Raw genomic sequence first — 15878 nt, forward strand, 5'->3', positions numbered from 1 at the left:
TTAATATTAGAAGCAGGGCAAGAGGCAAATTATTCCTTCAAGCCTGGTCATTGTGGAGTTCAGTGGTCAGAAATCTGATTCAAAACCTCTCTGAATATGGCATTTATCCTAAGTTGCTCTTTGAGTCATTCTCAGCAACATCACAGCAGCGGGAATGACATTCGTTCTGTCATAACACTTCCATTAACTCTCCAGAGCAAATGTCATAAAAGGGAAGAAGAAGAGGGAGAAGGGGAAAGGGGGAAAAACTCTGTGTATAACGTAATTCAGGCGAGTCAGACTCATGTACTTAGAATGTGCCGTTGTTGTTTTAAGGAAAGAAAATGACTAGGTTCTACTTCCTGAAGGTGAAACACCCACTGCCAGCAAGACAGGCATGCGAAATGCTCCAGCCAACTCTACATCAAGCTGTTGTGCTGTATTGAAATAACTCAAATTCCGAAGTTCACGCATTTAATTAGCTCTGTGTTTACCTACAAAAACTAGTTCAGTAACAGCGCACTCTTAAGTTGTGCTACATTCGCAATGTGGTAAAAAGCCTGGAGAATGTGGGCCTACTGGAGCACCCGGCTCTAAGTGACAAAACAAGACAGAAAAGGGCAGGGTTTCTCAGAATTTGTCATTCGAGGACCCTGCGACCTACAGCACGCAGTGCATCGTCTCGAGGCCAAACAAACGAGCCACACAGGTTTCCTCCATGTCCATCCCAACTACACGACTGAAATCGCCACAGACATTTTAGGCAGTGTTAACTTTCCTGGCTCAGCTTCACAACAAACGCAACAGCATTTTTTTTTTTCTCGGGTATGAATAATGCAGCAGTCTCTCTGTCTTTTTCTCCCTCTTTCTCACTCCCTCTCTATCTGCCTCTCTTCCTCTCTCTTCCTGCCTCGCTCCCTCTCTCCGTCTCTCTCCCTCTCTCTCTCCTCTCCGGGCCACAGTCCGAGTACCGCTCATCAGACCCAAGCCTCGCCACACAACAAAACAGTTGTCAGGACCCCAGAGTCCATTAAAGTTCAAACAAGCTGTAAAAAAAAATCAGAGAGAGACAGAGAGAGAGAGAGAGAGAGAGAGCGTCACCCAAACGGCTCTCGTCAATCTCGCAGAGAAAGCCTCCCCCTCTACTGAAAAAAAAGAAAAAGAAAATAAGTCTGCTCATGTGACTATTCCCCATAGCTTGGGATAATTAGGAGTCAAACATGGTTCACTCCATGCTTTTTCCTAATTGTGTTAAAGAGCATTGCATTGTTACCAGGAGGAGAGAAGCAGCAGCCAGCAAACACAGTGCTAGAGCACAATAGTGGTAGATGGAAAATAAGATAGAAGGAAGCCAGGTCTCTGGGGGCAGCCTTTTCTATTTGCTGGGGTTACCTACTCGCTGCCGATGCTGCAAGTTGTAATTAATATAAAAGCAGGAGACGATATGGGGCAAAGCTTACAGAGCAGCAGACCACGGGAGAACGCCTGATCCGTCACTATCCACCATTTCTCAGAGACACACCTGCCCTGCCCATCACAGAAGAACTCCCCCATACCACCCTCCTCTCGGCATCCCGCAAAATCTCAAATAAAAATGATTTAGCACAGTCACTGTTTCGTGCTACGATTCCCAGGAATTGTGATGCATTTACAGACAACCGTGTGTAGGTCTCAGTGCAGGCTGAGAGGGACGAGGGCTGTCAGACAGGACGTGTCGCTGGACACACTCGCAGCTACGCAGCCCTGCATGCTGACACACACAAAACGCTTCGCACCATAAACCTTCCACACCTGGTACTGCAAAATGCATCCTGCATGTAAAATCTCCCCGTACCTTTTTTGCGGAATTTAACACATAATTACACAGGCTCTCTGAGAGATGTTAGAGAACGGACTGACCTCAAGCACTGTGATTTACAAGACCATCAATTATCCACCGAGAATATAAATGAAGTATTGACTAAGTATTAAATAATAAACAGTTTACTATGTTTATTAGTTGATAGTTTATTATCTGCTTGGTTTTCATCTTTGTAGATAAGACTGCACATTTCACTAAAGAGACTAACTCTCACAGGAAAGTCAGATCTGCGCCTGCAGAAGGGGTGACGTCACAGTAAGCGTGTAAACCTCACGCCCCAAGCCATGTTCAACAACATTAGCATATTTCGATTACTCAGTGTGAATTAATTAATGTATAAATCTGAACCTTTCAGTGAGTGAATCCCAGTGCTCACAAGGCGAATGCTCTACAAATGTATTTAAGAAGTTGTTTACACTGTACACACTGCCAAAGCGCAGTTCTTGGAGAGGTGCGAGACTGCATTATGTTGGGCGAAGCAACAAGTGGGCGTGGCCCTGGCAGGCTGGCTCAGGGGGGAGGCTTGACAGCAGGCTTGAGCTCTCAAGCACTAATCAAATAGGATATGTAGAGCCAGACATCATCCCATCACAAAACAACTGTGAGGGATGGCGGAGGCTATTGTACCATGTGTTGCTTGAAAGGGGGAATCCTACCAGAGCAGGGCTGCACGTGCTGCTTAATTTAGAAGACCCCCAGAACTAAGCAAATGCACGGTTCACTGGCTTCAGAAGCCCTGTAGGCTATATGTATGCAAACACAGAGGCCTGCAGTGGTCGATCGCAGAGCAAGGACCATGTAAATATCCTGCACGAAAGAGAGGCGCGGTACTTTTAATTGATTTATGAATTGAATGTAATTCACTGCATCGGATGAGCAGATATATTGTTGTGGATGTAATTCACTCCTGTAGTCATGTGGGAAAAGGACATGTAAAGGAATGACATGTAAATTGAGTTGTTTTTCGGGGTGTCCACGCAGAGCTTAGCTACCGTACATTCCAGCACCAGAGGAACTACACGCATGTGTGATAAACTCTGGGAGGAAGTACAGAACGGCCCAGGCCTCTGCGTTCCTTCATAAGCATCTACTGCTACGCACTGCACCATGAAGCCATTTCAACAGCAAGGGAGCACTGCAGCTAAAGCAGGGCGCTTGATTAAAAACCCCATGCAACTGTAACAGCACACACAAAGACCAGTTCATTAGCACAGATAATACTCAACCAGCATTCAGTCCTTCCCCCTGCATTAATTGGATGTAGCACACAGAAGAGTGAAATTACATTCCATTAATTAAAACATAAAGGTATGTAGTAATTATTAATGGAAATTGGGCTGTCTTTTTACATTCACTTTTCTCATTTATATATATATATATATATATATATATATATATATATATATATATATATATATATATATATATAAACAATTTTTTCAAATAACGCTGTGCCAAGGACCGTGCTAATGCTGACAACATTACAAACCATTCAGCCGAGAGTCAACGCAGCTTTCGAGTGTAAATGAAGGTGTATTTATTAGTCCCTACGTATATTTATTAGGCGAGGGAACGAGAGAGCTGCGAAAAGAGCACTACTGATTCGACGTGCTGCCTCCTTCATGGTGAAAAGCCTTATCATCCCCAGCAAACCAACTTTCACCAAATGAGATGTAGCCCTGGGCTATATATTAAAAATGCATAGCAAAGCAAAGAAAAAAATGGACGTGAGAGATTCTAACTAAATAAATTAGCATATCTAACTATATCAAATTGTCTGCCCTTCTCCGACCCAAAAAAAAAACACAAGGGGGATAAGAATGAATAATGAAACAGGCGAATGTAAAACGCGCAAACATATCATAAATCAAAACAAAGCAGCTGGCTGTCCGGTTCAGACGGGTTCGGTGTGTTTGCTTGGCAGAGCTGAGCCCAATAGTGGCCCGAGTTTCTGCTTGCTCAGTACCTGGGTAATGAAGGGGAAAGGCGTGTGTCTTTTGACACAGGGTTGTGAGAGCAGTATCGCCATTAGTCCCTAGATTCTTTAATACCCAAGCTAGCCCATGTGTACTGTGGGAATTACGCCTTGCATTCGTTTCTAAAGACAGACAGATGTAGCCCTTAAAATGAGTCTTGTAAATAATATCCTGATTTCAAATTCCGCTGGCTAATCTATAAATCGATACTTAGTATGCTTAATATACATTCCACGTAAAATGTAAGTAAGAAGAGTTGTACATAAGCAGCAGAGTCGTTGCTCGCTGATCTACACGCTGAGCTGCAGTTGTGCATGTCAGTATCATGACGGCGCATTCTTTGCATCTAAACTATCACATAGTACCTAAAGTGAATCTAGGCGGCCCTAAAAGACAGGGCTACAAACTTTAAAACACGGAATAAAAACTTCAGGTTTGATTGAACAAACTGCTCAATTAGCAGTTGTAAAATGTCATTGCAACGATATGAAAGAAATAAATCGCTCCAAACTAAAATACCTAATGAGGTGGTCGTGAAAATGACCATAAGATAATTGGCCTGACTTATAAACTCACGTCCCTAATTATCAAAAGTATATCTCTCACATGTAGACCGGTGACAATGGCTGGATCAGTGCGAGGTCGCGCCGAAAAATTGGCTTGAGCATCTACCATCTGCCACGAAACTAAACAGGCTAGTTTATCTAATCTCCTCAACATAAACAACAGCAGGCCTCATTTCTGCACTTATTCTCAAAGCGAGTTGTAATGTTCGTCTTTTAATCGTTGCCCAACCTGACGACATCAATGCTAATTCTATCTTTATTCACGTTGTGCCACTCTTCAGACAGCCACGTGAAAGCAGCGGATATTCAGAGGCACAATTACAGGCAGATCCCAACATATGCAGTGGAGTGGCTTTACGGAACACTTAAATCTACTGTAATTCCTTATGGGCTTTAAGCTGCTGATTCATATTAACCCTGTAATAATATGCGCCAGCCGAAGCGATAACTGTAGTTTGTTTAATTGTAGTTATGCCCTATACAGCTTATGAAACATATAAACGCAAGAGCCTCCACGAGCTACGGCCATTTCTTACGATGGTGCATTTATTACGCCTAAATAAACCCGGTTAAACCACGAAATCGATTTCCAAATTTAAAGATATTACACTTCAGGTACATATAAATGAACACGCTATATCCATATCTAAAGGCCGTAAAATAGGCGCAAGGGCGAGAGTCATTGCGGAGAAACCCACAACGCGATCAATAAAAAACAATTAAACACATTAACATCATCAGCGTATAACGTCATTGCTACGATGCCAAGCTATGGGATAGGTCTTATAGTGCATTATGAACTTGCCGTTCACGGTGGCCAACAAAACCTGTGAAAAATACTTTCTTTTTTTTTTCTTTTTTTTTTTTTGCCACAATGCAACTGATTTCGCAAGCAAATCGTGCAAAAAACAGCTATATAGTTCACTGTTTGAGACACCACATATTTTGTCTGTGCACCTATCCCACTACACGGCACATTCGAGGAGGTTCATGGTGATTTCACTCACGTTCACGCTTGTTCTGAATTGTGTTTAAGGCCAACCATGCGCAAAGACGTGCACAACTAGGCATCATAGCTTTTACAAGCCTTACAGTCCTTTGACCAGTGCAGTCGCTAGCAAGCCTAAGCAAATTAAAGATTTCCATGCAGAACCATACAACCCAATGTAAATGTATTGCAAACGTATATAGTTCCAGTCAGGCGCCAATCCTGGCTTCTAAAAATCTAACGAAGTTATAAGTAGACTATTATTCATAGTTAAAGGTGAAACAAAGTTCAGCCTCCGCGAAGGCAAAAGCAACTTAGCTTGATGTTAGTTCAAGGCATGTTCAAATAGCCTGTTGGTCTCAAACAATAGCGCGTTCCTACAGGCCAGTGAAGAGTCCTGGCAGCAGCTTACGCACACCACACACGATCTCAAAACAATACCGTTACAAGAGCAATTAAAACCATGTTACTTACATGATCGGCTAAGTTCGTTGATGATCCCGAGAGTTCCTCGTGGTCGGATTTAGAACTGCCATCCCGTTCGTCTATGACTAAATCTATTGGCATTTTTCCTTTCAAACAACTGATGTACCGATGGCAAAAATTATCGCAGAGCTCGTGCACCTAAAGCGGAGAAGAATGCATTTTAGGGTGGGAAACCCAACAGCCAGTCTATGAATAACAACGTCTAAGGGCCATGATCGGCCAAGGCAAGGAAACAATAGTGAAATTGTTACAGCGCTTATTATTCTCAAGAGACCAGAGCAACAAGTTGAACGGCAAAAAAAATAAACATTGTACATATATGCTTGCGAGGCGCTAGAGTCCCGTCCCCTCTGCATTCAAATGAGTATGAACTAAAAATTATCATAAGTTTATAAAGGTGTGTGTGTGTGTGTGTGTGTGTGTGTATATATATATATATATATATATATATATATATATATATATATATATATATATATATATATATATATATATATATATATTTCACAGACCAATTACACGTTTTTAATAAGGAGTTAATTAGGCAGTTTGGATATAGAAATATCTTTTTAAAATTATTACTTTATCTATCAAAGACGATTCAACCTGACGCTTGAGAGTAAAATCAAAATATCAAGCGGATGAAATACAAGGAGATACAAGCGCAAGGAATGACCAAAACAACATTACCTTTTCTAACTCCAAGAGGTGAAACCGTAATACTTGTATGGCCTGTATCATCTGCAAGGAGTAAAATATGTTAGTTGTTTATGCTAAACATTACGTTAGTACATAGCTACAATGTGGCTAAACGATAAAAACAATAGAAGTAAAATTAACTATCTGAAATGTTTCGTGTTTTCTGCCTGTGTGCAATGTTAAACGAGTACATGGGCCTTTCTTCATGTGGGCGCACCACTCTAAAAGCTCATTGTAACAGCGAATTACAATCCACTTCAGATAATCGTGATTAGGCTCCTGGTAGAATCAACCCAGTGTGGAGGCACGGCGCTTAGCCTGCCCTAATCGGTGACTTCCTTCACGGCCTCCTATGGTAGCCTAATGCCCTGCCACTCCAGCGCTCTCGGAGCTTCCTCCTTATTCACTTCAAAGAAGCTTGTCCAACATCTGTGTTGCGCTTTTTGCATCAAATCCCCGCATATTTACTTTGCCATCCCGATAACCTACGCATAATATGGGTCACCAAAAACTAATTCACCACACCAGCAACTACACGGCTGCCTGGAAATCACCAACAGTTCATGCATCGAGCTTACCAAATTGTCCAGCTCTGGATTTGAGGAAAATAAAGGTTTTTCTGCGCGAACCTAAAAGTAAAACAAAATCGCAGTTTAATTTCACACTGCCATGCAGTTCTGGGCCATGCAGCACTCACTGCAATTTAGGTAAACTGTCGGTCATTAATTATACTATGTGCATAAAGTTAATAGGCCAGAATAAAGGTTGTATTTTACATTTGGAAACTATTTCAGGGGGAAAAATGTAAGTATAGTCTATAACATGCATACATAAGGTAAAATAATTTTCAAACTTTTAACAGTTTTGTCAGAATGCATCTTTCGGGCTAATAAAATCTTTCTTTCATTTTGCCTTTTTAAAATATATTTAATGGTTTGACACCGCTCAGTGACAGGTGTTAAACGCTGCAATAAATATCGTGGTCTTGAACAGCAAAGAATGATCAGAAATATGTCTCTAAAGTGACCTGTTTGGCAAAGACTGCGATGTCCTCGTTGAAGGAGTCAGAGGAGCAGACATCGCCGCCTGCTACCCCGGGCTCCCTGGGAGTGCACGTCGCCAGCTCGCACTTCTCAAAAACCAGCGCGAGCAGCGGGAATAGAGGGTGACTGCAAGAGGCGAAAGGATCTTAAGTAAAACTCAAAACAAAATACCATAAACTAATTGCCGACTGTGATAAAGGGTTTTTTTTTTGCCTTTTGCCTAACATACACAAACGCGAAATCAATGTGATACTTCGTGGTTTACTGGTTGTTTACATTGGAGCTAAAACAGCGTACATAGCTGTAATTTGCCCTTTGTAGAGTACCGTTTGCCATGTAGCACACGGGTGAGCTATAAGCTTGTGTCGAGATTGTGAAGTTCCAAAACAGGCATTATATTTTAGATGTTCTTAACAAACGCGGCCGTTTCCATTTTATCTTTGCAGTGCCGAGTACTAATAACGTCGGTATAAGGGTTGTCGTTACGAGCTTTAGAACTTTGTTTTTATCCAGCTATAATTTTCTAAAAACAAAGCCTCACTATATGAAGAGACAACGTCTCATTTAGCCGTCTTAAATATTGTTACATTTTTAAAATCTTAACTATGAATTTTATTTTTAATTTTGGTTGCCATACTATTTAACGTTAGGTTTGTAAGGAATAAGTTTGCTTTATCATGTGAAACACATCTTAAACGTACACATAATACTGAAAATTAATTTTAAACAATACTCCTTAAGATGAATGGTGAGTGTAGCCTTCTTAAAATTAAAGCAAAATATACTCAGCCGAATTTATGAGTTTTGTTGCGCAGTAATTTTGTACAAAACACAACAGCCTTTACTTAAATGTGTTTTAACAGTCGTTCTATATCAAACTCAAGCGGACGCAAAGAAAGCAACAGCTAAAGAGATACATCGATGTGATAATAATTTTTCACTCACCCATAAATTTGATCTTTATCCCTCTTTAAAACGTCATTGACAGCTGAGCCCATACTGGTGGGCATTACGTTGGGATGGGGTGCATGTGCACCGTAGTGCTGGCTCGCGTGAAGCGGCGGTCCATGATTCAAATGGTGTACTTGGGGTAGCGGTCGAGGTGCATGCGGATCCCCGTACATAGACGCCGGAACTCCCACCCCGTCCATGCCGCCGTAATGGGCCAATTCATCGTACTAGAATAAAGCAGAAGAAAGTGAAGTAAAATAAATGTGCACACACGAAAGTACGAAATGCACCGTTTCGGAGAAAGTAGCTATTGTGTAAAATAAAAGCAAAGAGAAGACGGCTTTAACTGACAAAATCATATGCACAACGTAATTAGAAATGAACGAACGTTCTCGTTACAAATGAAATGTTCTATTGTTCATTTGTAATTACCAAAAACATGTTAAAAGTTCAGGTTTCCGCCGATTACTTTCGTAGCTATTAGTTAAGTCTTCCGTTAAAACTGCTGCAGAAGGCTGTTGAGTCCGCCGGTATACCACAGGCTGTCACGGCGCTTGAGAAGTTGAGATTCGGCGAAATTGTCAAATAAAATGCCTTAGATAGCGGTAGATTGTAAATTAACCGTCACCGTCATGTGGAGAGCGACAGACGAGGCCCTCCTATAGTGGATTTGTATAGGTAAGTGTTGGAGATTTAAAACCTACCCTTTGCGCCATCAGGCTGCGCTCCAATAAACTCCTAGATGTGTCGTATGTTTAATATCCCAGTCTGGTAAGAAAGTGATTTAGTGGCAAGATTCCTTTTTCAACCAACTTCGTGAATTCTCCTATTCTCCAATATAGTTCAGACCGAGCTCGGGCATCAGGAAGAGTTTTGCAATTTTTCTTGTTTTCCTCCTTACCCAAAAAGAAAAAAAAAAATGCCAAGAACCAAACTGAAGGTCACAATCGGCCCATCAACAACCTGCATGTAACTAAACTGTCGTGTCTCATGGCTTTTTGCCACTCCAGCTGTCAATCAAAGCCAGAGGTTGTCAAGGTAATGAATGAATGATGGTTGGTGATGATGTTCAAGAGAGGATGAATCTTTTTAGTCCGTTTTCATCCAACAACTCCGCGTCTCCTTAATGCCTCCGGTTCGCTTTCTTGTTTTATTATTACTGTAAAAAAAAGGGAAAAAGGAGCGATGGATATTAAAAGGTTGCAGTTCAGATGTCCCCTTTCCCCGGCAGGTATTCGTCTATCTCGCAGTCTGAGATGAGTGAGTGTCAGCGAGTGTTGGCAGGTTGGCTGCTAGCTTGCTTATAGAACAGAGTCAGTTCGCTGCGCTGATCGGCGGGAGAATGAAATGACGGAACCCGGAAGTGGTGCTGGCCATAGCCAGTCCCGCAGCAGCTCACGAGAGAGAGGAGACCAAACCCTGTGATATGCAGAGTATGCACGAGGACGGCTTCAACTCCGCACGGGGGGAGCCCAACAACGCAGCATACAGGCGACTTCCAACTGCCCGCGAGACGCTGGAGTATCTACAATGGAAAGAAAGAGAAAATACTTCAACTGCTTTTGTGCATTAATCTGCACTGCATTTTAGCTGATGTAACACTATTATTGCATTTAGTTAAGATATAAAAAGAGATGTATCCAATTAGAAGATTAAAATTCATTTTTGCTTCTTGTCTAGTCTGGCAGCATGTTTTAAAGAAAATACATTACGCTACTTTAACCCTTCTATAAAGAACTACGAATTTTGGCTGCGTATTTCATCTCCAATTGAGGCTATACAATATATCTATATGAAAGAAAATATAGTAAAATATATCTTACAAGGCCACCGCAAGCACTGTGCACGTTGTCGGAGGTTTCAGACAGAAGTACAGCCTATTCGCCAGGCTTTTTTTTTGGGGGGGGGGGGGGGGGGGGCATATCTGAGCGTGTAGTTTCTGTCTCCAGGTTCGGTCAAACCAATCTAAACGAGTGTTTGTTGTAATCCCTAATCTCTAGTTACTGTTCTAAATATGAGTTATTTTGCTTGTTAGTACTTATTGAGCACCCCTTTTAGAGTAAAATGAACTTTCCCACGCAGAAAAAAATTTGTTTTTAGGGAAAGTGTTTAAATGTGTCTTTCGTCCAATCACATCTCAAGATAGAAATCTGTGCCTTACCTCGGAGTAGTCAATTATCAAAGCGCCCCAGGATCATCAATCACGAGGAAGGCTTGAAGTTTAGAGGAGGAGCAATGCCCGGGCCATCGATCGCAATACTGCTGGCCCTTTTCCCTAATACCAAGCGCTTTCTGAGCTCAAAACCGAAAGAGGTCATCCATCCCTTTTAATATTTAGCCACATCAATGACAATACACACCGCTGCGCATGTGACATCATCGTCGTATTGATAGGTTTTCACATAAGTGGCTACATTTAAAGCTCTGTGACCTGTTTTGTTTTTGAATTAACAGTTCACCGCTTAGGGAAGACTTTCTTCTAGGAGTGAGATGAGCTCAGTAACACGGTCAATAAACTACACTAAAGACACGTAAGTCGTTTGGTCATTTGCACTTGAAATGGAATTACCAATTAAATAAGATTTCACAATGCTCTGAACAAATATGTTTGTGACATAAAGGCAAGGGAAGCACCACAAGAAAAGTAACTGAAGGGCTGACAGTCGGCTGTGCGGATACCACGACACGCTGTAGAGCGCGAGGGGGACTACAGTGGCGAGCGCAGAGCGTTCTCTCGCGCCACATTTGACCGTCCTGCGTTGAGAACGCGTGCAGCATTGGCAACGGGCAGTTTGTGTTAAAACCGGCGACTCAAAATATCAAAGAATAACATACACATAAATGACGTTTCCAGGATAAATGTGGTAAGTGAATATCATCTGTCTTTAGTAGTACCTCCAAGAATGGGAGTATATCAGACAACGCGTGAGATTAGGGTCGAAATGAGTGAATGCTTTTATCGTCGTTGTGCCAGGTGAGGTCACCACAATCATGGTGCTGTTATCTAAACATTTTGATGCTTTAATTTTGAGTCGGAATAACATGGATTTGCGCAAAATTTTGAATGTCTTGTATTTTGTTTCTTCAAGTCTTTGCAGTTTGCATATTGTATAATATTTGCCTGAAATAGGCACGGTGTACTTTAAAACAAAACAATAGCTCGCTCTGGGGTTACTTGTCTAATACTGCTTCAGTTACTAATTAGGGTGAAACTGATATTTACGATTTTATTGTGTGGAAAACTATTATACAGCCTAATTTAGATAATCGCATATGGGTCAAATTATTCACACATCCAAAAAAGTTGACAAAATTCTACAGCCATAAAAAACAGGCTACCAACTTAACTCGAAACTGTGATGAAAAAGGATTAATTAAAACATGTTTGTCTGAGACAAAATATTGCTAGTGATAATCTCGTAATAGGGAACGTTGTCATTCTCACGTAGTCTCATCTTTAAAGTTAAGAACACGTTTTAACTTTCTTGAGAAGATCACAAATAGGCCTCAAGTTATTTAGGTGGTTTTGGGCTACTTTACAATAAATCAGTTGTGACCTAAACAAATGTGCGCAGTATGAAGGGAAATCATTGCGTTTTTCAGGGAAGCCTGACCAAGTCAACATACGGATCCTATGCCCTTGCAGAAGATGACATTAACGGGCGGTAAAATTTCATCTCGGGGTGTCAAACTGAGGTCAGTTTAGGGTTAAAGCTCTCGGTGTCCGCGTGGGACATGCCCAGCTGCGTTTGGATTCATTAGAATGCACAGGATCCATTTCAAGCAAAACAGTGAGACAATCACAAACCTACGAACCCTCTCATATTCTGCATGTGCCCTCTATTGTAACCAGCAACTGTACTTATGAATGCTGCTTAGTCTCAAATCCTAACGCTTCAAACGATTTAACAAATAAACTATATATATATATATATATATATATATATATATATATATATATATATATATATATATATATATATATATATATATATATATATATAAATTTTTTACATTTAAAAAATCTACAAACTAAACGACTTGTTCTCAAGAATATAGCACAAACCTTACTTAAATCTAGACGCCGCATTTGCCCACAATTATAGGTAGGCCTGTCAAATTTAGGCGAAGCCGTCGCATGCAGAGAGAATTTTAAAAGTGTCAGACTGTAAATGCAAAAATAATTTAAGACCCAGATCTCTAAAGTAATACTTGCCTGTTTTGTAAAAGGTTTTCCCCAACAAGGAAAACACAAAGGCATTCGACTAATTGAGGATGTTCTGGAGATCTCAGTTTTTGCTTGTCTCATTTTGAGATATTATTTTTGCACCTCACATTACTAAAATGTAGAGCGTGATCTACATGTTGCCTAGTCTACAAACAAACCTATACTTACTTTTGTGTGTTTGTAGTGATTAAAAAATAAGACTAACCCTTCTTCTTAGATTTTTATAATAAACATAATCTAAATTACCTCGTCACGTTGAACTCTCTTTGACCTCAAGTGAAACGACGCTAATTTCCCTAAATGTAGACAACTCAAATACTTCTTATAAAAAGTTTCGCGGCCAATTGTGAATTCTTCAGTCCGAATGGTGTATTTTCCTTTCACAGTATCTCGTACAGTATGGATTGGTGAAGTGGTGTGTGTGTGTGTGTGTGTGTGTGTGTGTGTGTGTGTGTGTGTGTGTGTGTGGTAGGCTGGAGGGCGCATAATGTAACCCTGGCATTCCCATGGAAATGTTAAAAAGTGTCTTAGTGTCGTTTGGCTGGCCTACAGTGTAATATATGCAGCCCTTTAGCGACATCTGGCGGATCGTAGTAGCATACTTTTTGTTTGCAGATACCAGATTAATAAAATGGAATATAACATATCCCAGTTTGATAAGAAAGTTTTTTAAAATAAGAAAATAAAAATACGTTTATTTATACCTTTACTTGGACTACTGAATACGAATATGCGAAGGGTTAAAATAAAGTTGTGTGTCGAAAAAAGCAGACCTGTGTTTTCGTTTGTGCATAAAAAAATCTACGATAACTTGGTAGTCGAAGATTCTAGCGTATACTGGTTAGCTGTTTTAAAATATTACATTTCTGTATTTGAGTTTGTGGATGCTTTGTGGCAGACGAATATGATCCAAGTTTTGCATAAAACAATTATATATTGCACATTGGAAGAAAATAAATTGTGTACAGATATTGCAAAATTAACAGTGTTTAGTAGGCTAATAATAAATAGTAGGCTCTCGTTTTTTTTGCTATTTGCAAAAGTATTCTTCTACTTCTTCTTCTTCTTCTTCTTCTTCTTCTTCTTCTTCTTCTTCTTATTATTATTATTATTATTATTATTATTATTATTATTATCAACATGATTACTGTTTTTGTTTTATTGTGATAATTTATTGTTCATTTTATTATTATTATTATTATTGCTGTTGTTGTTGTTATTATTGTTCTTGTTGTTGTGCCTGTTTTACGATATTATTTATCCTATTTCAAAATGAAAATATGCTTTTATATTGCTTTGTTTGTAGCCTATATGCAACATCATCTTGAAATGAAAGAATTCTTTGGCTGAGCGAAAAATTTGCTTAAAATATTTTACTTAGTTGACGTCTCATGATTTTCTGTATATTGTTTCATTATCACTTTAAATGGCAAAAATGTATTCAGTCCGAAAAGATCAAACAAAGCGTAAACTGAGGCATAGTGAAATTTGCGATAACCTAATTATCGGATTTTGTCTTGTAGATATTTTAAAGGTTAGTTATTTTGCAACTGTAGTATTTTACATCGAAATGTTTGATATCATTTTTTTTATTATTATCTATTGGGTATTCGGCTGGATTAGCCATAATCTGGTGTTTTCTCAGTCCCCAAAGAATATAACGGCAACCAGGAATTATCACGACGCATTATGGGATGTAATTGCCAGAAGTTTAAGTAGGGCCGAGATGTTGAGGAGTTAATAATGTTGACTCGTTTGTGTGGCGTCTGTCGCTCACGGTTATTTGTCTTAAGGTGTGTAAAGCAGTAATATTGGACGGTTTTTATTACGTGGCACACCTTGATCCTTATCTACATTACAGCGAAGTAGCGCATCAGTGACCTTAATGCGGATTTTAAAACAGAAACATGGGCCAATAACGTCGCCCTCCCCCGCAAGGAAACATAACTTAAGGCCGGGTATTTAAGACACCATAACACGCTGTACTCTCGGTTAACGGTTTTCTCCTCTCTGAATATTGCGATCTACTTCCGTTTATAGCAGAAATGTAGCCTACTTAAATTAGTTTTTTTTCGAAACGTGAGATCATACCGCCATAAGGTTTGTTATTCATAGTAGCCCCACTTCCTAATGCTCACAGCCCATAAAGCCTCGCAAAAGCAAAGCAGGGTAAATTCGTTTGCACTACAAGACTATGTGCTCATAGTGATACTCTACATTTGTGATCTTGGTTTTTAAGTGCCATTGAACAATTCATACCTGATAGGCTTTTCACACTGACATCGAGTGTATTGGCAGTGGACTGGTCGTTTTATGTGGATTCCAATCCTATATCACCAAAAGAAAACATTACGGCTTGGTGTGTTAAAAGTGATGTGATGTGTTCCTTATGTTAAGTGTGCTATCTGTGGCAGCTCTTCTTCTAGAGTATAGATCAATTTATTTCCACTGTAAAACATTTTCCACTGTAAAACAGTCAGGCACACATGGAGAGTTGCTTGCTATTCAGGATGTGTGAAATTGTTAAAACTGTAATAAAACTATTTTAAAAGCATTTTTTGTTTGTACTTGTAGATTGCATGAAAAGAGATTGCAATTAATTGGAAATGAATTGTAAAGTTAATTTTTTCAACTACTCCTGTATGCTAAGGCTTTTAAAACCGCCAATTATGCGAATGCATCTTAGAAAGAAAGAAAAAAGCCCTGGAGTCTGTTAGTTTGGCACTTGGGTTTTCAATTGAATGCAGCACTTCAGAAGGACTAGCAGCACATAATTAAGTGTCCAAACTGCACCAAAGCGCTTTGCTGTTGCATGATGCCCACTCATTATTATGAGTGAAATGTGTTAATAGCTTTGGATATCAGAAACGTACAGTCCTATTGGAAGCTAGTGCAAAATTCTGAAAATAAATTTTAGTGTAATGTTTTATTTCATTTCAGTGATCAATGTACAACTTCGAATCACCAATAAAAATATTATAAGGTGCTCTCCCTTTCTCAACGAGGAATGTGAATTCTGTTGGTCTATTTGTTAAGAACTACCAAATCAGAGTGATGTCTGTCTTTATGTTTTCTGACTTCCCTATTCATTAAATCCATAT

At 39.8% G+C, this 15878-nt stretch overlaps 1 protein-coding gene and 1 long non-coding RNA gene across 7 annotated transcripts in view; one reads left to right on the forward strand and one right to left on the reverse strand.

The window, feature by feature from the left end:
* The window catches only part of meis2a (Meis homeobox 2a), a 74871-nt gene extending 65084 nt beyond the window's left edge, over positions 1-9787 (reverse strand). For 5 of the 6 annotated variants that reach the window (XM_027011592.2, XM_027011591.2, XM_035532625.1 and 2 more), the window contains exons 1-6: positions 9254-9787; positions 8544-8776; positions 7583-7724; positions 7134-7184; positions 6547-6597; positions 5845-5994 (exon numbers count right to left, since the gene is read on the reverse strand). In XM_027011592.2, coding sequence (XP_026867393.2) covers positions 5845-5994; positions 6547-6597; positions 7134-7184; positions 7583-7724; positions 8544-8776; positions 9254-9265 — 639 coding nt within the window. In that variant the 5' untranslated portion in view covers positions 9266-9787. Of the gene's footprint in view, positions 1-5844; positions 5995-6546; positions 6598-7133; positions 7185-7582; positions 7725-8543; positions 8777-8981; positions 9079-9253 lie in introns of those variants that run through there. The other variant, XM_035532624.1, reaches the window with a different exon arrangement.
* Positions 9143-10224, forward strand: LOC113578384. The gene is made up of 2 exons (XR_003410741.2): positions 9143-9227; positions 9781-10224. It is a non-coding gene; the product is annotated as an uncharacterized LOC113578384 (long non-coding RNA).
* Positions 10225-15878: the final 5654 nt, after the last annotated feature.

This window comes from Electrophorus electricus, chromosome 13 (genome assembly GCF_013358815.1).
Source record: "Electrophorus electricus isolate fEleEle1 chromosome 13, fEleEle1.pri, whole genome shotgun sequence".
NCBI lineage: Eukaryota > Metazoa > Chordata > Actinopteri > Gymnotiformes > Gymnotidae > Electrophorus > Electrophorus electricus.